General features: G+C 36.8%; 2 protein-coding genes and 1 non-coding gene across 3 annotated transcripts in view; 1 reads left to right on the forward strand and 2 right to left on the reverse strand.

Moving 5' to 3' along the window:
- The window catches only part of LOC107558929 (G-protein coupled receptor 126-like), a 38,211-nt gene extending 30,116 nt beyond the window's left edge, over positions 1-8,095 (forward strand). Inside the window, exons 20-29 of the mRNA XM_016242630.1 lie at positions 22-141; positions 366-417; positions 527-633; positions 1,945-2,072; positions 3,159-3,427; positions 3,561-3,660; positions 3,780-4,063; positions 4,571-4,672; positions 5,215-5,367; positions 8,091-8,095. Of these exons, the coding sequence (XP_016098116.1) occupies positions 22-141; positions 366-417; positions 527-633; positions 1,945-2,072; positions 3,159-3,427; positions 3,561-3,660; positions 3,780-4,063; positions 4,571-4,672; positions 5,215-5,367; positions 8,091-8,095 (1,320 nt within the window). The remainder of the gene's footprint in view (positions 1-21; positions 142-365; positions 418-526; positions 634-1,944; positions 2,073-3,158; positions 3,428-3,560; positions 3,661-3,779; positions 4,064-4,570; positions 4,673-5,214; positions 5,368-8,090) is intronic.
- On the reverse strand, positions 4,350-4,422 carry trnaf-gaa (transfer RNA phenylalanine (anticodon GAA)). Its single transcript has one exon. It is a non-coding gene; the product is annotated as a tRNA-Phe (tRNA).
- A 1,698-nt stretch (positions 8,096-9,793) lies between the features above and the next one.
- On the reverse strand, positions 9,794-14,954 carry LOC107558944 (endothelin-2-like). The gene is made up of 4 exons (XM_016242653.1): positions 14,891-14,954; positions 11,642-11,783; positions 10,359-10,487; positions 9,794-10,269 (listed from the first exon to the last, which is right to left on the reverse strand). Exons 1-4 carry the CDS (start codon positions 14,946-14,948, stop codon positions 10,161-10,163), a joined length of 438 nt encoding a protein of 145 aa, XP_016098139.1. The 5' UTR covers positions 14,949-14,954; the 3' UTR covers positions 9,794-10,160.
- Between the last annotated feature and the right edge of the window lie 10,463 nt (positions 14,955-25,417).

The following is a 25,417-nucleotide window of genomic DNA, read 5'->3' on the forward strand; positions in this document are numbered from 1 at the left end:
ATCTGTCTCATGTCTTCACAGGATCGGCAAAGTAATGGCATGTCCTTGAACAGCTATGTGGTGGCTAGCAGTGTTGGCAACTTCACAATCAAAAACCTGCAGGATCCCGTCAAAATAGAGATTGCCCATCTGGAGTACCAGGTCTTAAGCTTTTTATTTATTGAAAATTAAATGTATTGCCAGTTTTTTACAGAAACTGTTGTTTTGGTGATATATTTTTTTGGAGTAATTACAGTAACCACTCATTTTTTTGGTTTAACCTTCCCGTCAATGAGGTTTCAGAGCGGTAGTTTTCTTCAAAAAAAATTTTGTACAAGCTAACTAAAACAATGGGGTCTAACACAATGTGTCTGTCTGTCCTCCAGAGAGATCCAAAGCGTCTTTGTGTGTTTTGGGATTTCAGCCTCCAAAGTGAAGGTAAAATAAATTATTTATTTGGCTGCTGTTTAAGAATTAAAATAGTCCCATAGGAGGCTGTACTGTATAGACTTCCAGTAATTGTATAATATCCATTTGTCTCCATTAGATCGCATAGGGGGCTGGAACAGTGAAGGCTGCGAGGTCAGTCCGGAGTCCAACAGCAACAGGACCGTCTGCTTGTGTAATCACCTCACACACTTTGGCATTCTAATGGTGAGATTTGTGGGATTGGCAACAAAATGACCCAACAGAGCGGTTTCATGTATTAAGCCAATATGGCAGACTGAAGCAACATTGATGCGTCGTATATGTCATCTAGAGTGGCTAAACATGCCTGGAACAGACAGGGCCAAATAGTTGGCAAATAGCTAATCAGGAGGCTTCACTGTAGTGTGGCACTGAAGCTATTAAGACTTTGCACACTTATAATATTAGCTGCTCTTTGTTAATGTTGCACCAGTGTGTTATTTGAATGTAGCATTATACAAAAGATACCAGTGGCATTTTTTGGAGTAATTACAGTAACCACTCATTTTTTTGGTTTAACCTTCCCGTCAATGAGGTTTCAGAGCGGTAGTTTTCTTCAAAAAAAATTTTGTACAAGCTAACTAAAACAATGGGGTCTAACACAATGTGTCTGTCTGTCCTCCAGAGAGATCCAAAGCGTCTTTGTGTGTTTTGGGATTTCAGCCTCCAAAGTGAAGGTAAAATAAATTATTTATTTGGCTGCTGTTTAAGCATTAAAATAGTCCCATAGGAGGCTGTACTGTATAGACTTCCAGTAATTGTATAATATCCATTTGTCTCCATTAGATCGCATAGGGGGCTGGAACAGTGAAGGCTGCGAGGTCAGTCTGGAGTCCAACAGCAACAGGACCGTCTGCTTGTGTAATCACCTCACACACTTTGGCATTCTAATGGTGAGATTTGTGGGATTGGCAACAAAATGACCCAACAGAGCGGTTTCATGTATTAAGCCAATATGGCAGACTGAAGCAACATTGATGCGTCGTATATGTCATCTAGAGTGGCTAAACATGCCTGGAACAGACAGGGCCAAATAGTTGGCAAATAGCTAATCAGGAGGCTTCACTGTAGTGTGGCACTGAAGCTATTAAGACTTTGCACACTTATAATATTAGCTGCTCTTTGTTAATGTTGCACCAGTGTGTTATTTGAATGTAGCATTATACAAAAGATACCAGTGGCATTGTAGAAATTATTTATTCACAGCTAGTCATTATTTAATTCATGAGCAAAAATGTCCAATAACGGGGTTTCTTAATATGGTGAGCTGCTCATGAATAATATATTAAAACCGCAATAATAGAATAAAACAGCTTTTTTGTACTATTAATTTCTTTGTGTAAAATTTGTTTAATGTGGAAATACATCCTTTACATTTATCTATAGACTTGTTTTTCATATTTCAGGAATTGTCACTGATAACTAAACACTAATGAAACTCTTGCATCCCTGATCAGTGTCATTATTGATTAACTTCGCCTCACTTTTGTCTTTTAGGACATCTCTGGAGCTTCTGCACAGATAGATGAGAAGAACAACAGGGTTCTCACGTTCATTACTTACATCGGCTGTGGCATCTCAGCCATTTTTTCCGCAGCAACACTGCTCACATACATCGCTTTTGAGTGAGTGTCCTTCAGCATATGACTAGGATACAAATACTGCATCTTTGATTTATGCCTCTTTGTAATGGAAAAAAACAAGTTACTAATTTTTCTTCCCCACATTTTTAAAGATGCTTTTAATTACTCATCTATGTGAACACATTGTGAAATATTACATTTGGATTTCTATTAACAGCTATTCAAATTCTAATGTTTCCTCAAAGAATGTCTTCAGCTCTGCCCATCTCAGTCTCCAGGATTGTCTTTTACCTGGGGCCGGTTGCATAAAAGGTGTAGACTGGTCTTACAAGTTAGTAATCAAATTTTTTCTTTAAGACTGGTCATACATTTTTAAAATTCAGTTACATAAAAGCATAGATTGATCTAAGTTAAATCTAAAAATTAGACTGATGACTTATTGGCTAACTGCTAGTTGGTCAAACTCTTACTTAAGACACTGTCTTAGCACAGAATTTAAGTTTATGCAACTGGACCCTGGTTTAGGCTGCACCCTTCCTCTTCAAGCGCTAATTTTTTATCATAAAATTGGGCTGCTTGTTGCTAGTATTCAGTGATCCTTATTTGAAAAATTTATCAAAATTGAAAGAAAAGGCTTTTACATTGTTACAAAAAATGTCTATTTCGAATAAATGCTGTTCTTTTGAACATGTATTCATCAGAGAATCCTGAAAAGATTTTGCACTGTTTCTACAAAAATATTAAGCAGCACAACTATTTTCAGCTTTGATAATAATAATAATAATATGAACTGATTCTTGAGCACCAAATCAGCATTTTAGAATGATTTCTGAAGGATTAGTTGACACTGAAACCTGGAGTAATGGCTGCTAAAAATTTAGATTTGTCATCCCAAGAATAAATTACATAATATATATTAAAATAGAAACAGTTCTTTTAAATTGCAATAAATATTTCAAAATATAACTTACTGTATTTTTGAGCAATTAAATGCAGCCTCAGTGAGCATGTTTTCTTTCAAAAACATGAAAAAATCTGACCAATCCCAAACTTGGAATGATAGTGTAAATGGCTAAAGGTGCAACGGAATTGTAAAGACTCATTGTTTTCTTTAATATAAATCTATAGGAAGCTGCGGCGTGACTATCCCTCCAAGATCCTGATGAATCTCAGCACGTCACTGCTCTTCCTCAACATGGTGTTTCTTCTGGATGGCTGGTTGGCCTCATACGACATTGAGGGATTGTGTGTGACAGTGGCTGTTTTTCTGCACTTTTTCCTTCTCACTTCCTTCACCTGGATGGGCTTAGAGTCCATCCACATGTACATTGCCCTGGTCAAGGTCTTCAACACCTACATACGGCGATACATCCTCAAGTTTTGTCTCGTGGGATGGGGTAAGTGCTACATTAAGTAGTTTTTCCTTTTGATAGTTGTTTGCCATGGATTTTTTGTGTGTTTAATAATAGTATAAGATCACTCAGAAGAAGTGTTGAACATACTAGTAAGAACATCTGACTACGTTTTCAGGTGTCCCTGCTTCAATTGTTGGCATTGTGTTGGCTGTGGGCAAAAATTCTTATGGAAAAAACTATTATGGAAAAGGAGAGAATGGACAGGGCACAGAATTGTAAGTTTGGCCCAAGAAATTCAAACTAGCCATTATTTTATATCTGATGTCTTATGTGGAAAAAGTCTTTTAGTTCCTTATTCTCATTCTGTTGGTTTTCCTGGTCTTTCCTTCTGTAGCTGTTGGATTCACAGTCCGGTGGTATTCTACGTGACATGCGTGGGCTACTTTTCCATGATCTTCCTGATGAATGTTGCCATGTTCATCGTGGTTATGATCCAGATCTGCGGGCGTAACGGCAAGCGCAGCAACCGAACACTTCAAGAGGAGATCTTGCGTAACCTGCGCAGTGTGGTCAGCCTGACTTTCTTACTGGGCATGACCTGGGGCTTTGCTTTTTTTGCCTGGGGTCCAGTCAGCTTGGCCTTCATGTACCTCTTCTCCATTTTCAACTCCCTACAGGGTTGGTTTAAATCATTATATTTTCACTATCCTGTACATTTGAAGACTCCATGCAATCAGTTGATGCTGGCAATGATATCTTTCCTGTGTTGATGTGTTTTCTATTTTTACATACCAACGTATTTTTTACCTTTTTTTAATGCGTATATATATATATATAAATAATTTACTTTATAATATTTTATAGTACTTTATAATACAATTTAAATGTTAAAAGAGTTAAAATGATCCCAAAAATTAGCATGTAAAGTCATAAACATTAAAAAGCTGCTCCTAGCACCACACTCTGCCGAAACCCGGGATCGAACCAGGGACCTTTAGATCTTCAGTCTAACGCTCTCCCAACTGAGCTATTTCGGCCTGTAGGTGTTTCAGTATAGTAATTTTATATGGGATCCGCTAGAGGTCGCTTTGGTATTGGTTCAATCTGAAATGAGACTAATCATTTGAAAATAGCTTGTTGGGTTGTAATCATTAAAGATTAAGGAGTAATTTGTTTTTCCAACAGGATTATTCATATTTGTGTTCCACTGTGCCCTGAAAGAAAATGTACAGAAGCAATGGAGGAGATACATCTGCTGTGGAAAGTTCCGCTTGGCAGATAACTCAGGTAAATTTAGTTGGTATTATTACTGATATTTTAAATTACTGATGGTTTTCTGGGATTTTGTCAATGTGTCAGAATCCTATATAGAGGAAGAATCATATATTCAATCACATTCCATGAAGTAATGCCTACAATATTAGTTAAAATTCATTTAAAAAAATTTTCTTGGGCATATTGGACTGTGCTGTGACTACATCTTTAGGTGCTGAATTTGGTGCTTTAGAATGTGTGTTTCAGTAAAGCCCCCAGCTTTGGAGACTTTTTTTGCCTGAAGTATCACAGAATATAACTATTGCTAATAAAATGTAGGACCAGAGAGGCCTTAGCTGGGCTTTACTTGCAGTTAAATCTGATCAAATGATTTGTGAAGTTAAACAGTCTATTTCTTTAGAAAGTTGTATGTCATTTATTTTGGATGATGGAATTGCAGTGTGTTATCTGAATTTCCTGGGGTTTTCTTATGCTGTATCTTTATGCATGGGATTCACCTGTGTGGTAAAGGTTAACTGGTATATATAAATAACATTTAACCATTTTTTTTGCAGACTGGAGCAAGACTGCCACTAATAATACCAAGAAAGTGAGTTCCGATAACCTGGGAAAATCCCTCTCCTCCAGTTCCTTTGGCTCCACTACAGCCAACTGGACGTCTAAAGCCAAAGCCACACTAAACCCCTTTGCCAGGCACAGTAAAGCAGGTAAGCGTAAAAGTAATGATGTGGATTGCTTAGGCCACAGTTGTTGGTTTACATTAACCCTTTGATGCATGAGCCATTACATTCAAACAAGGGTAAAAAAAATCTTACTGTTTCTTCTTACTTCAACACAAGAACTGGCAATATATAAGCGAAATAGGTCCTTTTTAATGTTTCTCACGGTGGGCTGTTTTAATTTGTCTCCTTTGTTTTGTTCTTTTTTCTTTTCGTTTGGCAGTGTTAATGTTCCCACTGGAGGAAATACACAGCTTGCACTGCTGACACTAAAATATATAAAACCATACACAGTAAACACTTCATCCCCACAGCAGGATCACTCTACATGCAGAGGATAGATTATATGCACTTGCTGTATTAGACTAATAATGCACTTAACATCAGAGATACTGTCATGCATAGCAGAGTTTTGTCATTGTAAAATTCTGAGACATTTATGATTTAAGAGTTGTAGACTTATGTTTGCATATATGATGATATGAAGGGAATACTGCACTGGTCATTACACTGAATTGAGCAAAATTGCATAATTTATCTAAAAATACAGTCTTCAAAAGTTCACATAGTATATTAAGTCATTGTAATGTGCATGGTTTAGATTTTTACTTAATCAACAATACAATTAATTACAATTGATTTCTTTCTTTCTAGTGAAAGAATTGAATCAAAATATATTATTGAATCAGTGTTTTATTTATATTTGTATTATATTTCACTTTTCGTTTCTATTTTGCTTGCTATGACTGAATTCAATCCAGTGGCTATAGACATAATATCTAGTCTAACTCACTCCTAACACATAAATGCTTCTTTTTGAGCCTCCAAAACAGTCCTTAATATGACATTCCCTTTTTGGAAACATTATGCATCTGTTGGGATGTTTTATGGTGGAATAATTGCCTGTTGGATTGAATCCAAGTTGTGGAGAGACATTCAAGAACTAGAAAGCACACTGCTGCTGGTTGTCATTGTCAGTTAAATAGCAAATAAAGCTGCTAGCACAGTGTTTCAATACAAGGAAACACCTCAATCCAAATAAATATGTAATAATAGGTTATAGACTTGACTCCCACCCAGTCTTTCAGTAGACACTGACAAGCTTTAGTGTCTTTTAGGAGTTCTGAATGTCATTTTCACTCTGTTTGACACTAATGTTTCTCACGGTGGGCTGTTTTAATTTGTCTCCTTTGTTTTGTTCTTTTTTCTTTTCGTTTGGCAGTGTTAATGTTCCCACTGGAGGAAATACACAGCTTGCACTGCTGACACTAAAATATATAAAACCATACACAATAAACACTTCATCCCCACAGCAGGATCACTCTACATGCAGAGGATAGATTATATGCACTTGCTGTATGACTAATAATGCACTTAACATCAGAGATACTGTCATGCACAGCAGACTTTTGTCATTGTAAAATTCTGAGACATTTATGATTTAAGAGCTGTAGACTTGTTATGTTTGCATATATGATGATATGAAGGGAATACTGCGCTGGTCATTACACTGAATTGAGCAAAATTGCATAATTTATCTAAAAATACAGTCTTCAAAAGTTCACATAGTATATTAAGTCATTGTAATGTGCATGGTTTAGATTTTTACTTAACAATACAATTAATTACAATTGATTTCTTTCTTTCTAGTGAAAAATCTTTCTTTCAAAATATATTATTGAATCAGTGTTTTATTTATATTTGTATTATATTTCACTTTTCGTTTCTATTTTGCTTGCTATTTTTATTAGAAAGAAGGATTTTTTGTCAATATTTTATTTTCTTTTTTTTGGCCGTTATTACACATTATGTGTATTGTGAAATAATCTTTGCTATTATATTGGCTCTTTTGTTTTGATTAGTTTATTCTGTCTTTCTATTTAATAAAGGAAATAAATGAATTAGATGTATTAAAGAAAAAATATTAATAATTTTACAAATGTCACATTTTTTTGTTTTGTTTCTATTTTTACTGTTATGTTCTTGCAGCCCCTAGTGAAGGGACAATCCTATTTCCCAAATCCCATAACGGAAGGATTTTTTTGTTCTAGATCAATTACAACTGACAGTATGTTAATTTATGATTTTGACCATATGACTGATTTGTGACCCTGGACCACAAAACCAGTCATAAGGGTCAATTTTTCGAAATTGAGATTTATATATCATCTGAAAGCTGAATAAATAAGCTTCCCATTGATGTCTGGTTTGTTAGTATATAGGACAATATTTGGCCGAGATACAACTATTTGAAAATCTGGAATTTGAGGGTGCAGAAAAAATCAAAATACTGAGAAAATCGCCTTTAAAGTTGTCCAAATTAAGTTCTTAGCAATGCATATTACTAATCCAAAATTAAGTTTTAATATATTTACAGTAGGAAATTTACTTAATATCTTCATGGAACATAATCTTTACTTAATGTCCTAATGATTTTTGGCATAAAAGAAAAATCAATAATTTTGACCCATACAATGTATTTTTGGCTTTTGCTATAAATATACCCCAGTGACTTAAGACTGGTTGTGTGGTCCAAAAAATATTTTTGTAGGTTTGTTTGTGTGTTTGCCAGTATTACACAATATGTGTATTGTGAAATAATATTTATTTTTATACTGAGACCTTTGTTTTAGTGAAATTTCTAACATGGTACATGGGAGCATAAGTCCGAAATGCCAAAAGTGTGCTTCAATTTTTGTGTTATTCTGTAGGTTAGCACCTTTCTGGAGCCTCACAATAGGGCATGATATGCTGTTCAATTTATTGCACATTAAAAAGCAATCACTGCACACACACACGTGTTTTCTGGGTTGTTATAAGCCTAAATGAAAATCGCATATACTGTTATGTTGAGCAAGAGTTTTGGAAATCAATTTTCTGTCAAAACAATTTCATATTTCCTGTTTGTTTAATATGTTCTTCCCAAACAATATTAAAAAGGTGGCCTAATTAAATATCATGATACAGTAAATTGTGATTTATATATGGTATGTGATGCGGCCATATCTTGATAATCTATGTTTAGCTGACTTTAAAGGGGTCATATGATGCGATTTAAATTTTTCCTTTCTCTTTGGAGTGTTATAAGCTCTTGGTGCATAAGGAAGATCTGTAAAGTTGCAAAGACTAAAGTCTCAAATCCAAAGAGATATTCTTTATAAAAGTTAAGACTTGTCCACGCCCTCCTAAAACGCCTCGTTTAAACACGCCCCCACATGTCTACGTCACTGTGTGGGAAGATTTGCATAACACCGCCCAAATGTTCATGCAAAGAAAGAAGGCGTAACTTTTATTCTCGCAGTAATATTGCTGTTGCCGCCGCCGCCGCCATGTTGTGGAGATGCTGTGTGTTTCGTTGTGAAAGTGAAACTACTTTGTTTGGTCTTCCAAAAGAGGACGATATCCGATTCGTCATGCCTAGAGCTGATCTGTGCTGGTCGTTGAGGAAATACATCAACCTCGCGCTGTGGATCAGCTTTCACCGTGGACGAAGTAGAGTCCAGCCCAGGGTCGTCACATGTGGTTTCCGCAACCCCGCCGGCCGCGCCGTTCTCACGTTTGCCGGCCGTTCCTCACTCTAGCCCACTGGCCTCCACTCACTCAAGTCCACAGTGTGTGACGCGTTTTATGGGGGACTGTTTCCTGAACCTGCAGAGTAGCGTACAATGGGTCTGTGCTCAAAGGCTGTTCTATAAAGGGGGGCAGTTCCAACTTTGCAAGGACAGCCTGACACTTCTGACTAACAGCCTGTAAGTACATTTTTTATATTTAAAGAATTTGCCACTGATGATTCAAATGCGTTTGAGCAGTGTAGAGTAGCGCTTGTTGTTTGTCGTTTCTCTGATCACAAATGCAGACATGGTTTTATGTGTACGCGGCACGATACGCAACGCGTAAAAAGACAGTATAAGTCATTATAATCAGTAATTATGTCCCCACTGGATGCAACAAATGCCTCTTGTAAGCAATTTTTCCATCATTGCAAGTTTGAAGTATTAGCAAAGTTTAAAAATCCAGAAAGTAGATACCACAACCAAAATTATATACTGCAGCCGCACTCCATGTGAAAAAAAGTTTCACTGATGAATAGCTTTTTGTTTCTTTTATTTGCCTTTTCACATTAGAATAAATATTCAGTTCATTCATTAGATTAGAAATTGGTTCAATTGTCTAAGAAATCAAATTATATCCACCAATAGATTTAAAGTGCTTGTCTGATTAGTGGAGAGGTATTTATTATTAGTATTAGTATTATTATTCATTAACAAACATTCACAATTTAATTTACACAAGATAGAAATGAAATTAAAACTCCTTACAATCTTTCTTTTGATAATGTCCTAATTATAAGCATAAACTGGATGCCAGAATTATCTTTACCAAAGGGCAATTTATATGATTAATGATAAACATAAAGTTCCCATAAGCCGCTATTGTTCTCAATAAATATCCAAATGTACTCACTATACGCAAAATTGGAAACCTCAAACTATATATATTACATGTCAATAAGAAGCAATACAGTTTTACAGTATTCTACAAAATACTGACAGTTAGATAATATACAGTATCACTTCTGTTTGCTTAATGTACTGTCACTCTTGAGATGCTAGCATTTCATGACAAGCCAAGTAATAGAAATGATAGTGTCTAATAGTGTATTACGTAAACCATTCACAGCTCACATATTCAGACACATGGCCAGGCTTGCCACCCAAATAGTAATAATATACTATTATTACAATTACGAAGTTACTACGTAGCTTTTTTTTCCATTTCTCTCAGGTTGTTTGTATTGGATTGTGCCGCCTCAGTCTCTGGGGCAGTCTAGACTTGTATTGTTCTTTGTAGTTTCTGGGATGGTACCTTTTGACTGAGGCATTTTCATCTCTGCAAAAGAATACCAAGTAGTGCATCAGTAAAACAATGCAGCTGCCACAATGTGTGTCAAATACAGTGAATTTAATAATGACACTCACTCTTGCTGGAGATCCAAGTAAGAGCAAAACCGCAAACACTTTGTATCTCTCTTGTCTGTGCAATGGCATCGCCCCACACCTCGTCTTAGACGCATTTGGAGTGAACCCACGCCATAGGGAATGACCTGACTGAAAGAGAACAGTGAATATTTAATCAAACCTATCAATTTGTAATATAGATTTTAATAATCAAATTGAATAAATAATTCATTTCATTGTCAACAACTGTATATATATATATATATACACACAGTGGTGTGAAAAAGTGTTGGCCCCCTTCCTGATTTCTTATTTTTTTGCATGTTTGTCACACTTTAATGTTTCAGATCAAACTAATTTAAATATTATTCAAAGATAACACAAGTAAACACAATATGCAGTTTTTAAATGAAGGTTTTTATTATTAAGGGAAAATAAAATCCAAAACTACATGGCCCTGTGTGAAATATATATATATGTTTTGTGCATAATATAGAACTCTTTTCAAAATCATGAACGGAACCGAAAGCCTTGTGCTTCTTTGAATTTGAATTTTGACCAGGATTCACTTCTCGAGAGCCAGACCCTCAATCTTTGGTTTCTGGGTTGTTTTTCACCAAAGGCAGTCTGCCCGTCCTCAGGTCTCCATGCGTGAGCCACATTAATGAGACCACACACTTAAATACAACCAGATACGTGCTTTCAGAGTGTACAGGTTACCAGCATCAGTCCCCAACAGATCTCAACCTCCACATCTCTCTCTTCTTTACACAATGTATCGTTCAAATACATACACAAATCAATGTTTGGGTGAAGTACCTGGGTGTATCGACCCATACGATTCCTATGTGGCAAAAGTACACACATTCTTTATCCTTATGGTTTTCACAGGAGCAGCGTCGTTCACGGCGGTGAATTTGTGGAGTAGCATTCACAGATGAACTTCTGTTTGCATGGGACCCTGGGACACACAGATACAAAGAAAATAACTTGTTACAAAAAGATAACGAGAACCGAAAGCCTTGTGCTTCTTTGAATTTTGACCAGGATTCACTTCCCGAGAGCCAGACCCTCAATCTTTGGTTTCTGGGTTGTTTTTCACCAAAGGCAGTCTGCCCGTCCTCAGGTCTCCATGCGTGAGCCACATTAATGAGACCACATACTTAAATACAACCAGATACGTGCTTTCAGAGTGTACAGGTTACCAGCATCAGTCCCCAACAGATCTCAACCTCCACATCTCTCTCTTCTTTACACAATGTATCGTTCAAATACATACACAAATCAATGTTTGGGTGAAGTACCTGGGTGTATCGACCCATACGATTCCTATGTGGCAAAAGTACACACATTCTTTATCCTTATGGTTTTCACAGGAGCAGCGTCGTTCACGGCGGTGAATTTGTGGAGTAGCATTCACAGATGAACTTCTGTTTGCATGGGACCCTGGGACACACAGATACAAAGAAAATAACTTGTTACAAAAAGATAACGGTACAAAAGATGTACCATTTTTTCCCCCTATATCTATTCTATTCATTAAAGAATCCTAAAACTTTAATAGTAATGGGAAATGTTTTTGAGCACCAAAACAGTATATTAGAATGATTTCTGTAGGATCATGCGATTCTGAATACTGGAATAATTGCTGCTGAAAATTCAACTTTTCCATCACAGAAATAAATTACAATATTAAAATAGAAAACAGTCAATTTAAATTGTAATAATATTTCAAAATTTGATTTAATTACATTTTTAATTAAATAATTATCTTAATAGTTGCAGTAAAAAATGGGGTAACACTATGAATACAGCCTTCAAAATGCTGAATTACAGCTAATTCACAGATTCCTGGCTAATATTTTCATGTTACCCGAAGCCTAAGTCTTTTTGCCTTGATGCGTTACACCTGAAATAAAATCTCAAAATTTGTAAAAATATTAGTCTTCACTTGATGTTAGACATAACATGTCTAAGCTGTTGCTGCTGTCTAAACATTTCAGCTGTGTTGTCTCTTCGAGGTCCACTTTGTTTTAATCCTGAAGATTCCCATACAAATCCAGTTTTCGTGTAGTTGACAAAAGTAAAATAAAAGCTAAAAACAAAATGGCTTATGGTTCAGCTTCATTAAGGTTGTGGTGAATGAAAAGCCAAGTGGGCCATGTTTAAAGAAGACAGCAAATTCGAATCTGTGGCCAACCACATTTTATGCCTCTAGGATTCCAGCAGCGCATGTAGATACTACAAAGCAAACCACCACTACAGCTTCCGATGGTTGGTGTTTTAAAAGTTGAATCGAAAACAGATCTCGCACTCATCTGCAACATGGCAAGTCTTCAACAGACAAACAAATCTCAAAGGAAAAGACAAAAGAACAAGTACGTTGGTATTTACATAAAGGTACTTTAAAGAATAGTGCCTACCATGGTACTTTCAATTGCCGGAAAAGTTAGAAGTTAAATTCTTTCATGAAGTAGGAACTGAGGTTGCAAGATGTCTCTGAGTTTTGCACAGGATACATGGAAAGGGGTATAAGCAGGACCCCAGGAACTGGAATGACTTCTAAGGGGCTCAGTCAAGCGAACAGGGCCTGAGGCTGTAAGGCTTTATAGAAGAGGATGAAATTGCATGCCCAGGTCTAGTGGAAAGTGATCACTGTGATCCATCACTATAACAAGGCTATGGGGGTCTAACTATTGAAGTTTGATGTGGAATACACAACAAATGGTCTAACTTTTGTTTTGAGGCTGGAAATCATTTGTCATCCATGTCCTGAAGGCGTCAGTTGAGGTTTCCCGGTGAAGCATTGGGGTTAGTTTTCATATATCAGGTAAGGATAATTAATCACAGAGAGGAGCTCAGATGTGGAACTTGGAATTTGTTACAAATCCATTGAAATGTCTGTTTAAAAATGCCTGACATAATTCACATACAACTGACTTTATATCATCCTACCCTAAATCGTGAGAAAGACAATCAGGAAACGTTGTCTTCATCCCTGTAATATTTGATCAGGCTAGACTTAACTAACTCAATACTGGTATGATACTAGTTGTGAAACCTAAGGCGAGTTCTGTAGCACCTCAGGACAGTTTGTTTTCTCAAGAAAGAATTAATTTTGTGACCTATGCCCTGAGGAGAGAGAAGACTGCCAAGTTGGATCAATGCAGAATTGTAAAAGACAAGCAAAGGATTACATAAACTCAGAACCACCAACAGTGAACCAGGCTTTCTCACCTGAAGAACCAGCAACAGGTTTTCTGTTGTTAGCATTAACATGTTAGCGATATAATGTAAACATTTACTAATCCCAAGTAGTTTGACCGCTGTTATTAAAATGAAAAGCTGTTACATTTTCAGTCCTCTGGGAGCCTGGCCTTGAAACTCGAAACTACTGAGGAAAATGGTACTGTATTCCCAGCAATTAACTGCAATAATAATTCTTTGCTATACAGTTAATTATCCTAGCCTAATAACCTGGAGTTTTGCACTGCATGCATCCAATACTGCAACTAAAGAGCTCAACAACAAACCTTTCTGCTATGGTAAAAAAATTGTGAGCCAACTTGGAACCATGTCAATTGATTCAAGAAAATTTCCACAAAGAAATGATCACAGTCAAAGTGTCTGAAATTTCTCATCGCTTGAACTACTGGCTATGAACTCTGCACGCTATTAAAATTAAGCCTACCCACAGCGCAAAAGCTACACCATTCTGAGGCAACTGTCGCTGCTTTTGCTGCACTATGAGAGAAGTTACATTATGTGGTCCATAGAAGTGGTAGGAGATTGCCTAAGCATGGGGAGTTTACACACCTGCTCAAACCAAATGGCTCAAGCAGCATTTTACGCCACATTTAACCCTAATTCAACATAGTTCAATCAGCTATTGCATGACTAACTGCATATTGTGACTGGTGTTATTAAAAAAACAGTTGATAATAGAAATCAATCAAAAAATGTCAGTTAATTGCAACATAAAATAAAAAAACAGGTATTCCATCCAAAATTGAAATTGTCCAAATTTACTCAACCCTATGGCGTTCCTAACTTTGTATGAATTTATGTCTTCTGTGAAACACAAAGAAGATATTTTTGAAGAATATTGGTAACCAAAGCATTTCTCAAAATATGTTGTTTTATGTTTCATAGAGGAAAGGAAGTCATACAGGCATGGAACACATGGGGGTGGGTAAACTATTTTCTTTAAACATTAACAGCAATTAGTTCATCCCTTCAAATTACAAGAAATTTGCTAAACATATGTATTTTTAATATGTACATTTGATCTAAAAATAGAGAGAGAATCTGATAATGAAATTATAACAGAATTGGCTTTTGCTAGATAAAATCTTATGTAAACTAGATTAGCATTTTTCCAAGTTCAAGATTTGAACAAAAAGCCAAAATGATATATATATACACACACACACACGCACATATATATATATATATATATACACACACACACACACACATATATATATATATATACACACACACACACACACACATATATATATAAATATAAAAGAAAGATGATAGTCATTTACCTTGTTGTTCCAGTATGAAAACAACCACACTTATAAAGAATAAGAAGGAAAAATCCATAATGCTCCTTTTCTAAGATGCACAGTACTTTAATTGGCAAGCCTGTCTCCTGGATGTCTATCCACAGGAAGAGAGGAAAGCTGTGAGGGGAGAGAGAGCAGGTTGTAACTTCTGCGACTCTCTAGACACCTCCAGCTTACCACACCCTCCTCCCCCCATCTCCCTCTTTGGATCAGCCTGCCAAGTTGTTCTTCACAATGGTAGGGACAGGTGTTTGCCAAGACTCATTGTATGTGAGTGTCAGTGGGAGAGAGAGAGGGAGAGCTTGTACTCTATGTTTGGAGAGACGCTCTTAATCCAGTGGACAAGTTTGTGAAAGAAGGTATCTCAACATTGTCTGTTTGCATCAGGCACTTCCAACATGGTCAGAGCAGAGGTGCATCACAGATTATAAATGGATGGATTGAGTTCCACTTCATGGTTGAGCTGGCATCTCATGGGAATTTGTGTGCCCTCTTGTTTTTCCCTTCCTGATGCTATGTTAGGAATGGAGTTTTGAGGAACAGTCAAAACTACAGCCTGGAGAGGAAACCCATCTTTTTCAAAGTGGAAAACCTAGACAGACCAGGTCTTTTTCCCAAACCAAGGGAAGTCCACTGTGGTAAACCTCCATCTTAATTAAAACAATAAAAAGCCAATTGAAACATTTCAATATAAGCATCTGCGTGCCAGACTCTCTTAACTGTGGAGGGTTCCTCTAACTGGTTAAACATTTTCTGCAGTTCAAAAACAGTTCTTGCTCTCATTTTTTGGCAATTTCTTCCATAATCATTTTAAACTTAGTGAAAATGAACTGAACTATGAACTGTGGTGTGAAAGTTGCTGAGAATGGCCCTCACTGGAGCCTGTCATTTAATCTCAAGGGGGGCAAACTCTATGTAGCACCACATGGGTTATTTTTTCCCACCCGTAGTTTTATTTAGCTCACATTTTGACTTCTCATTAGTCCAGATTAAGCTTAGTTTTGCATTCAGGAGAGATCATTAAAGGCTGGGCACAACACAAAACAACATATTTGGTCACAGAGCCCCTGGCTACAGCAATTAGATCTGTGAGGTGAGGTGCTGTGGAGGAGGAAGGAGAACTTCAGAGCTCCAAACGGCTTCTTCCTGCAGCTGTGGGAGAGACATAATGAACAGTTTGACAGACTGTCTGAAAAAAATATGCATGCTTCTGAAATTGAACTGTGAACTATGGGACACAGTGCTACTACTGATTCTTTCATTTGAATGTAAATGTTGTTTTTTCTTTTACTGAAGACAATCGTGCAGGCTTGATCTTTGGCAGATGACGACAAGGTGATAAATGTTTTAAAATACTTTGTGCCATGTCTTTGTTCATATCACAATACATTAACACTTTGTTTTTATTCGATAAAAAATAGTTGTACCTTTTGTAGCTATGTACATGTGCTGAATAAGTGTTCATTAAACTAATAAAGCAGCGAGACTTTGGCTAATTGCTTGTAGTGTCAGATGAAAATACACGAAGGCATGCAGAATCACTGACTAAATCAATCAGTAAATCAATAACTTTTCTGTTTTCACAGAACACTGACCTCTATACTAGACGAAAGCTTTCTAAACTTCTCAACAGAATTATTGTTAGTTTGCCAAGCAAGCCTGAAACAATATGTTCATGATTATCCATCCTGGAGCCAGCAAATACATTAAAAGTCAAATATTATTGAGAGAAGACAATGATTAAGCTAGACTATCTCTTAAAGTACTCTTGCTCCTGAAAACCAGTGTCTTCATATGCACAGGTGCAGTGTTTTACACACTCCCCTGGACTTTCACTGACCCCCAGCTGCACTTTTCACTTTAAGCCTTTAATAATATATGTGAAAAAGTTTGTGTGTGTGTGCAGGATTTGACCAAATTACCTGCTTAATTAGGTATGCTGAGTAATCAGTTATCAACAATTACTTCTCAGCCAGACTCTTAATTTCCCTTCTGTAAAAACGTTTATCCTTGTAAGACCAATAATAGTGGTAAGTCGCTTGGTTATGTTATGACATGTACAGTTTTGTCTTGTACATTTTGACATTAACATCAAAACATACACACAGGTTTGTTTTTGTTAAAAGAGGGGACAACCCATAGGCGTAATGTTTTTATACTGTACAAACCGTATATTCTATTGCTCTACACCAACCCTACCCCTAAACCTACCCCTCACAGGAAACTTTGTGCCATTTCAGATTTTCTGTTCTCACACAGACTCCATTCTGTGTGATTTATAAGCGTTTTGAAAAGTGGGGACATGGGGTAATGTCCTGAAAAGTCACCTTCTCCTTGTAATACCTATGTCATACCTTTGTCATTATACAAATTTATGTCCTCATTTGTCACAAAAACGCGCACACGCACACACACACACACACACACAAATACATTTGTGTGTGTGTGTGTGTGTGTGTGTGTGTGTATTTTTTTTTAAAGAATAGCCTATTATAATAATATAATAGCTATTTGGTGTATTGAAAGTGTTTTATTTCAGTTTCATAAATCACGTTTTGCATACGCATACAGATACTGCTTAAAAATAATTATTAAAAATAATCAACGATTTCAGACATTTAGGTATGGACAGTGAACGTGACATCACTTCCTACAATGGGCGATTGATCAGGTTTAACAGAAAAAAAGTGCGCTATAACTCCACCTAGTGTTCAGATGTGGGATATAGATGAAGTGTTCAAACTATAAACTTGTTACTAGGCCTATACGTAAAGGTAGTTACCTTAATCAAACGAAAATCAGTACATTCTGAAGTCTTTTCCTGACTCGATAACCATGTTTCACCTGTTGGTCAGCACAATGGATAAAAATGGTTGTCGTGCGTTTTTGGCTGTTTAATGAAGGCGAGAGATTCCCACACTAAGCAGCACTTCAGAGTCAGACAGAGCTTGTTTTACTTAAACCATTTGGAAAGCCCAGTCTTAGATAAAAGCAGGTTTGGTTAGTGCCCACATGAATTAAAACTGCAGTGGGCATACACCATGTAGGTAAAGATGTACATTTACTGTGGTAGCTGTACCTCAAATTATGTTTGTTATGAAGGACATGCAGTCCCATCACTTATTATGGATCATGACCCATATACAGCATTACACATATTAAAATGTTTATATTTATCACCAGGGGTTAGTGTCATTTGATACAATTAATTATTATTGAACTAATTATTAATGATTCAATTATTTAAGTAATTATTTCCTTTAGAATTTTTGGCACAATTAGATTTCGATTTAGGGAATCAAAATGCGATTTTAAAACTTAATTATTTACTTAATCCGTGTACATATACAGCAACAATATAGATTTTCTTTTTTTAAGTAAAAAGCTCTGATGGCTGGGCTGGCTAACTACATTATGCTTTACATTAACTGTATAAAGCATAGGTTGCTTCACGTTGCCTACTACTTTTGAAAAGTAAACAATATTACAAATATAGTCTAAGTCTGTCATTTCCTGGGTTTAGATTCTTTGTGCTGTATTTTTGGATTTGATTGATAACCAGTTTTATATAGTAGCTATAGAGTTCTGAAATTCTGAATCATTACAATGCATTTGAAAGATTTTTATTTATTTATTTATTTTTTATTTTTACTGTTTTGTGAGAACAAACTGTGTTAATAAATACAAAAATACATCATCAGCTTATCACGGGTCAGGAAGTACTAATGCTTTCTTCTTTCCAGAGTGAAAAATAATGTACAAGCACATGGTAGTCTTACTGAAAGTCCTGCTAACACATGTCTACCACATCCTGTCTCATATTCAAGCTCTGGGCTTGGACACACATTCTCAGGGAAATTAAATGTGATTTATTGCTGATTATCCCAGCTGGAAACCTGGGAGTCGGATGCACAGAATGAAATAAGCTTAATGTCATTTTTATTTTTTCAATCTGTGGCACTTTCTTACTGAAAAGCACACATTTTACCTTTGATTACTGAGTGAATGCTGTTCCACACGGGCCTGTTGCGTGACTGTTCCAGACAGCACTAATGGAGAGGTGGTGACTTTTATAGGAAGTTGCTTTTGAGAGGGTATCAGCCATCATTTTGATCGCAGATAGCATGAGATCTTGGCAGGTACCGATTTTGTCTGCTTTACACTAAGAACTGCTTGAACTTTTCTATAAGGTTCAGTACAGCTCTGGGGCCAATAATCTGTTGTAGGTTTAACCAAAACTTTCTTTAAAGAGCTAGCTCACCCAAAAATTAATATTCTTTAATAATCTTCTCAACCACATGACTTTCTTTCATAGACCGCAAAAAGAGATTAAAGCTACACTTTTTTTGTACATTGAAAGTGAATGATAGAGGCTTTTAAGATTCAAAAATAAATAAATACAAATAAAATAAAAGTACCGTAACAATAGAAATAATTGTGCAATTTATTTCTACTGTTCTAAAGTCATATGATAACTTTCTGTGAGGAACAGACTGAAATTTAAAGAGCTTGACAGCCCCTGGTCACCATACACTTTAAATTTGTGAAAAAGAACATCTTAAACATTCTGCTAAGTGTCTCTATTTGCGTTCCACAGTTACAATTAAGGCCTACATGTTTATAATCATATGATGTTCATAAATGGTGACTGAAGTTTCTTTTTGGGTGAATGCGTAAAAATTATTATTTTTTTTTTTTAATTGTAAATAAAACAAAGATTATTGGAGTAAGTTTTACAAGAACATACTATTTCAGCCTTTCTGTTTCAAAACTGTTTAATTTAATGTTACTTGCCATTTCCTTGTAATTATTTGTGACATTAACTAGCAATTTCTGAGTGTAAATTGTAAAAATACTTATTTTATAGTGTATTACAAAATGACATGCCATAATTCTAATTATAGTGAAATGATAATAGCACCTGAATACACTCCTCTGCATCCATCCACTAATGCTGCTAACAAGTTTATGGTGGCTTAGTTTAATTTGTTAAATCTGACCATCTGTACATCAGCATTTTAATCATTCTGATAAATCCATAAAACCACTTATGGAGCATTCACATTAGATAAGACAACAAACCTAATTAAAGAGTAAGCAATAGATAATTGTTATTTTTGCGCTGAATCGCAGTAATTACGCAACCAGAAAAACACACGTTGGTCAACTGCAACTTGAAATACCGAAAAGATTTTGAGGCTATGTTTAGATAATTGGGCTCAGGCAAAGGTCTTCAAGAGTTATTGGCCAATTTCTCAGAGGGGAAACATTGAAAGTAGTGGTTAAAAATGCTAATTTTGTCTGATGACTTAGCTACCTCTGTAGATTTTTTTTCTTATGCGTGTGTGTGTGTGTGTGTGTGTGTGTGTGTGTGTTGCTTAAAAAACAAAACAAAACAAAAAACGGATTTTTGTACACCGGAACAAAAAATGCTTCACACACGCACACAAAAAAGATTTAACTCCTGTTCATACAAAAATCTCAAATTATTATCACAATGTTTGAAAAGGACTATTTGGTATAATGTTTGAATATGTTATACTGGCACACACAAAAAAGATAAATAACCATATTAAAACAAATGTTGTGAAACATCTAATATGGCTTTGCATTGTACTGTGTGTATATACTGTAAACAACATGCTAAATATTTAGCACTGTGCTCAAAAGTGCAATTGGCAGTTTGCAATTTATGAGACCATCAGTGTACAGCAAGATGACGACAAAGCATTCTAATTATAATGGACTATCAGAGGGTGGGCAGCCCTACAGTGCTCAACTGGATCAAAATGCGTCAGCTCTACAAGAACAGAACTCTGTGTCTGCCATGGCTTAGTGAGTATGCCTTGGCTGAAGGCAGCCTGAGAGCCACTTAATAACAGCGAAGAACAGATTTTTCACCATATGCCATGCAGGTCTTTCTGGGCTTGCATCTACCCTACTATTCTGCTTCCCGCCTGCTTGTCTGCCTGCCTGCCTGTCTGCCTGATCACTTCCTCCGTGCCACTATACATTACATGTCTTTATTCCGCTTGGGTGTGGAATCGTATGTCCGTAATGTACAAGATGCGATCAAAGGCAAACCTCCGGGAGAAGATTAAGCACAGCTAAACATCCTCTCCTGGCTCTTGCCCTGTGAAAACATGACGCCTTTGAGGCCATCGGTGGAATGATTTAGAGTTCTGCATTAATGTTCTCTTGCACTTGGCCAAACTCCTGCTCTGTCTCCTTGGCCCTAGTCTATAGATGGAAAGTAACCTCTCTGTATGTACCTGCACGCCTACAGCTTTTCCACAAGCCACCAAAGCAAAACTGATGTTGTTCTTTCCCCAAGTGTTTCCAAATGAATCACTTTTAAAGGTGGCAGCGGTGATCGCAGTTTAAACTCCTCTGACTAGAAAGCAGCTTTCCTCCGTCTCATCCTTCCATCTGATGTTTTCATTGAACTTTTTTACTTTATTTTCTCAGGAGACTGCCACACTTCATTCACCGTTCAGAATTCGTGATCAGAGATGGTGATAATATTTAAATTAACATGCCGTAGGACTATGTAAAATAGCAACGTGATCTCATGATAATTCGTATGTATTTTACGTAAAATGTGGTTCTATAAAACGTACATTTACTTACGTTTTTACAGGCACTAAAATGTACAATACTTACGTATTTTCAGCCTCTAAACGTACGAAACTGACGTATTTTCAGCATTTTAACGTACAAAACTGACGTATTGACGACACCTAAAAATGAATCCTTATGAATATTGAAATCGCGGCATTAATTTTATTAGTAGATATAAACTAGGGATGCACCATATTATCGGATCTTGTCAGAACCGGCCAATAAAGGCTTAAAATATAAAAATCTGCATCGGCCTGAAAAAAAAATTTATACCGATATGCCATGTCGATAAGACGAATAACTCGCATGTGCTCAGGGTGTGCTTGCAATAAGATCATGTCAGCAGTGTGGTCATTCTTGAAGCAAACTTTTGCCTGAATGGTGATTATATTCACTGTTTTGGATCGCCAAATGCATAATGGGAAATCTGGAATGTGTTGAAACTACAAACCAGGGTTCAAATCAGGGTTTGAAGCAATGCAATAGAAGAACCATTTTAGCTTCCCCAAATAACCTTTCTGTTAACAGTTCTTAAAAGAACCTTTTTTTTTTCTTAGTGTGAAGAACATTTCAATAATCTGAAGAACCCTTTCCCACTATAAAGAACCTATTGTGCAATGAAAATGTTTCAATGAAGTGGTCTTTCACCCCACCCTGCTTTTAACATCTGCCATGGTTAATAGAGCTGACTGTACAGAAATTCAGTGACTTACAAAAGAAGAGGTAACAAAGTCATCTTGCACTATAAGACAGTAACATTCCATCATGATATGCCATGACATGAGTGTTGGGCTTGTTTCTCAAAAAATTTAATTTATTACTCGTTACTAGTTACTCCTTTCAAAAGTAATATTATTACTTTACTTATTACTATCTGGCAACAGTAATTAGTTACACTACTAGTTACATTACTTTTCCTTCATGCCCCACAGAAGTTGTAATTGTGTATCTTCCCCATAAAATTCTTCTAAAATGTTACTAACAATATATTTCTGCTTCATCATTTGACCAAAATCTTCATTGGATCGCAGTCAGAAGTTTTTGCAAATACTCGATGGTGATTGATAGTGACTTTTAAGTAAAAGTGTTGTATTAATTGTCATGTGTAGCGTGAAGCTAATTGTAGCTATAATTTATCTGTTACCCAAATATTATTTTATTTTATTATTATATTATTAATATTATATTTCATGAAGAATTGTATCAAAAGAAATCACAAGTTTATAAGATTTTTAATTATAGTAATATAATTGGTATAGGGATCAGAAGGATGTGGGTGGGCAATACATGTAATGCCAGAGGAAAGTAATGCCACAACTTACACATCTGTGTTCAGATCACCTTTTCTCATGACAAAATCAGTGTAATGGCAATATTTCCATCCCCTGAATGTAAGCGTTTCCATATTCCAAGCTTTCCTGATGCACTGGTGAATTCATGTGCCTGTGCGAGTCGTGAAAATTATGAAAATAAATCTAGGAATTATTGAATTGTTGGATTTGAATTCAGTATGGGTTGAGGCATCAAAAGTAGGGTTGCCAACTGTCCCATATTAGCTGGGACGTCCTGTATATTGGGCCTAATTGATTTGTCCTGTACGGCCCAGAATATAATTTTATCTCTAATAGTATCAATCTTGGAAGTAAAGAAGTTCATAACATCATTACTGCCTTGCTGTTGGGAAATGTCTGCGCCTACTGATGCTTTATTTTTGGTTAATTTAGCCACTGTATTGAATACATACCTGGGGTTGCGTTTGTTTTCTTCTAAAAAAGACGAAAAGTAAGCAGCTCTAGCAGTTTTTAAGGCTTTTCTGTATGTAGAAGCACTTTCCCTCCATGCAATACGAAATACCTCTAGTTTTGTTTTTTTCCTGCTGCGCTTCATTTTCCGGGCTTCTCTCTTTAGGGCACGAGTGTGCTCGTTATACCACGGTGTCTGAATTTTTTCATTAATCTTCTTAAAACGTAAAGGAGCAACCATGTCTAAAGTGTCATCCATGTCATCAAGTTTTTTTTGAGCTACTGGAAATGCTGAGGAATTGAGACAAATCGGGAAGATTATTTACAAAGCGGTGTACAGTGTACGAACAGTATACAGGACTGGCTAAGCTAGTCGCATTCAAAGCCCTATCTAAGGCCCTTACATTCTTACTATCCTCAATTAAAATTTGGATGTGTGTCTCCCAGTTCTGAAATCTTCTGTCAGCCTAACTATTTCCCTGCATTTATCACATGTGAATCCCTTGCCGCTGACAGAAAAGGCTACACTATACATGTGGCAAGCAGTTCAATTGACATTAACAGGAGAAGCCATTACTCACCGTGATTGTTGAATGATTCCGACTTACCACAGTTGTTTGATGAACTTGTGAAAAACGAAGCAAGAGAGAAAAGAAACGGTAGGCACTAATGACAAGCTAACAGGCTAACGGAATGCTAACGCGCTGTGTTATTGGTTTAGATTAAAAATAGATAATATCAGAAATATGGTGAGCATTAAATTATAATTTAGCAGTTTAAATAACAGAGTGATAGTAAGATAGAGATTCTAACAGAAAAACAGCAGCACGGCAGACAGGAACCAGAGATTCAGTCCAATATATTTGTAGCTGGGTAAAAATGTTGATAAAGTAAAATAATATTAATTAGGGGTGCACATAAGTGGTCCGTATGCACGACCAATAATAATAATAATAATTAAGGTTCAAATTAAAATAATAATAAAAAAATTAGCATTTTACTTTTAAGTTTACTATAAAATTTGTATTTAATGCTCACTTTTTATTTTAAAATAAAACAGTATTTAGTTTTATTATTTTTTTTAAACTAAAAGTGCAATAATATTATCACTATTATTAATTTATTTTTTTATTAATTTAGTTATATTTGATGGGTCACACCATGTTGTAACGAGGGGTCAGAGGCATGCGGTTCCATTTGCAGCTTTTATTAGAATCAATGGCAGAGTCAAACAGGCAGTAATCAATCATCAGCGTCAGGAACAACAGGGACAATCCAGGAGAGTAAACAGTAACAGAGCGAGGGTCGGGGCAGGCGGCAGAGAATCACACTAGTAAGAACAGTCCAAGGTAATACACAAGAGATCAAAAGACAGGGCATAAACGCTCAGAAATGTAGCCGTGGCAAAACAAGACTTCGCGAAAACTAAAAGTCTGGAAGCTGCTTAAACGGGGAAGCTAAGGGGAAACACCTGTGCCAGTAATCAGTCCCAGGTACGGGGTGTATGGGAAATGGATTCCAAGAATGCTAGTACTCAGGAGAGGGTGCCCTCCAGAGGTGGTCTGAGAGAGCCACAGAGGTCTGATTTGTGACAGAGCCCCCCCCCCTGCGAGCGGCTCCTGAAGCGAGGAGTTGCACGACGCCGAGGCCTTCCACTGGAGCGAGGGGCTGGTTTGTGAGGGTGGGTTCTATGGAATTCAGCAGTGAGTGAAGGGTCCAGGATATCCTGAGCATTAACCCACGATCTTTCCTCAGGACCATACCCCTCCCAGTCAATGAGGTATTGAAGTAACCTGCCCCGGCGTCGGGAGTCCAGGATTTCCTGTACCTGGTACGCCTCCTCGCTGTCCACGATGATGGTAGGGGGACTCTCGTTCACGGCCTCCTCCTGGTCCCTCTCTCCTCTCGGACAACCGGCGGGCTTAAGCAGAGAAACATGAAAGGTGGGTGAGATACGATAACTTGAGGGAAGAGCCAAATGGTAAGATACAGGTGTGATTTGTCTAATGATTTTGAATGGACCCACGTACCTGGGACTCAACTTCTTGCACGGGAGCCGAAGGCGAAGGTCTCTTGTGGAGAGCCAGACCCATTGTCCTGGGGTATAAGCGGGACCTGACCTCCTGTGACGGTCGGCCTGTTC

This window comes from Sinocyclocheilus grahami, unplaced genomic scaffold (assembly GCF_001515645.1).
Source record: "Sinocyclocheilus grahami isolate Dianchi unplaced genomic scaffold, SAMN03320097.WGS_v1.1 scaffold667.1, whole genome shotgun sequence".
Taxonomy (NCBI): Eukaryota; Metazoa; Chordata; class Actinopteri; order Cypriniformes; family Cyprinidae; genus Sinocyclocheilus; species Sinocyclocheilus grahami.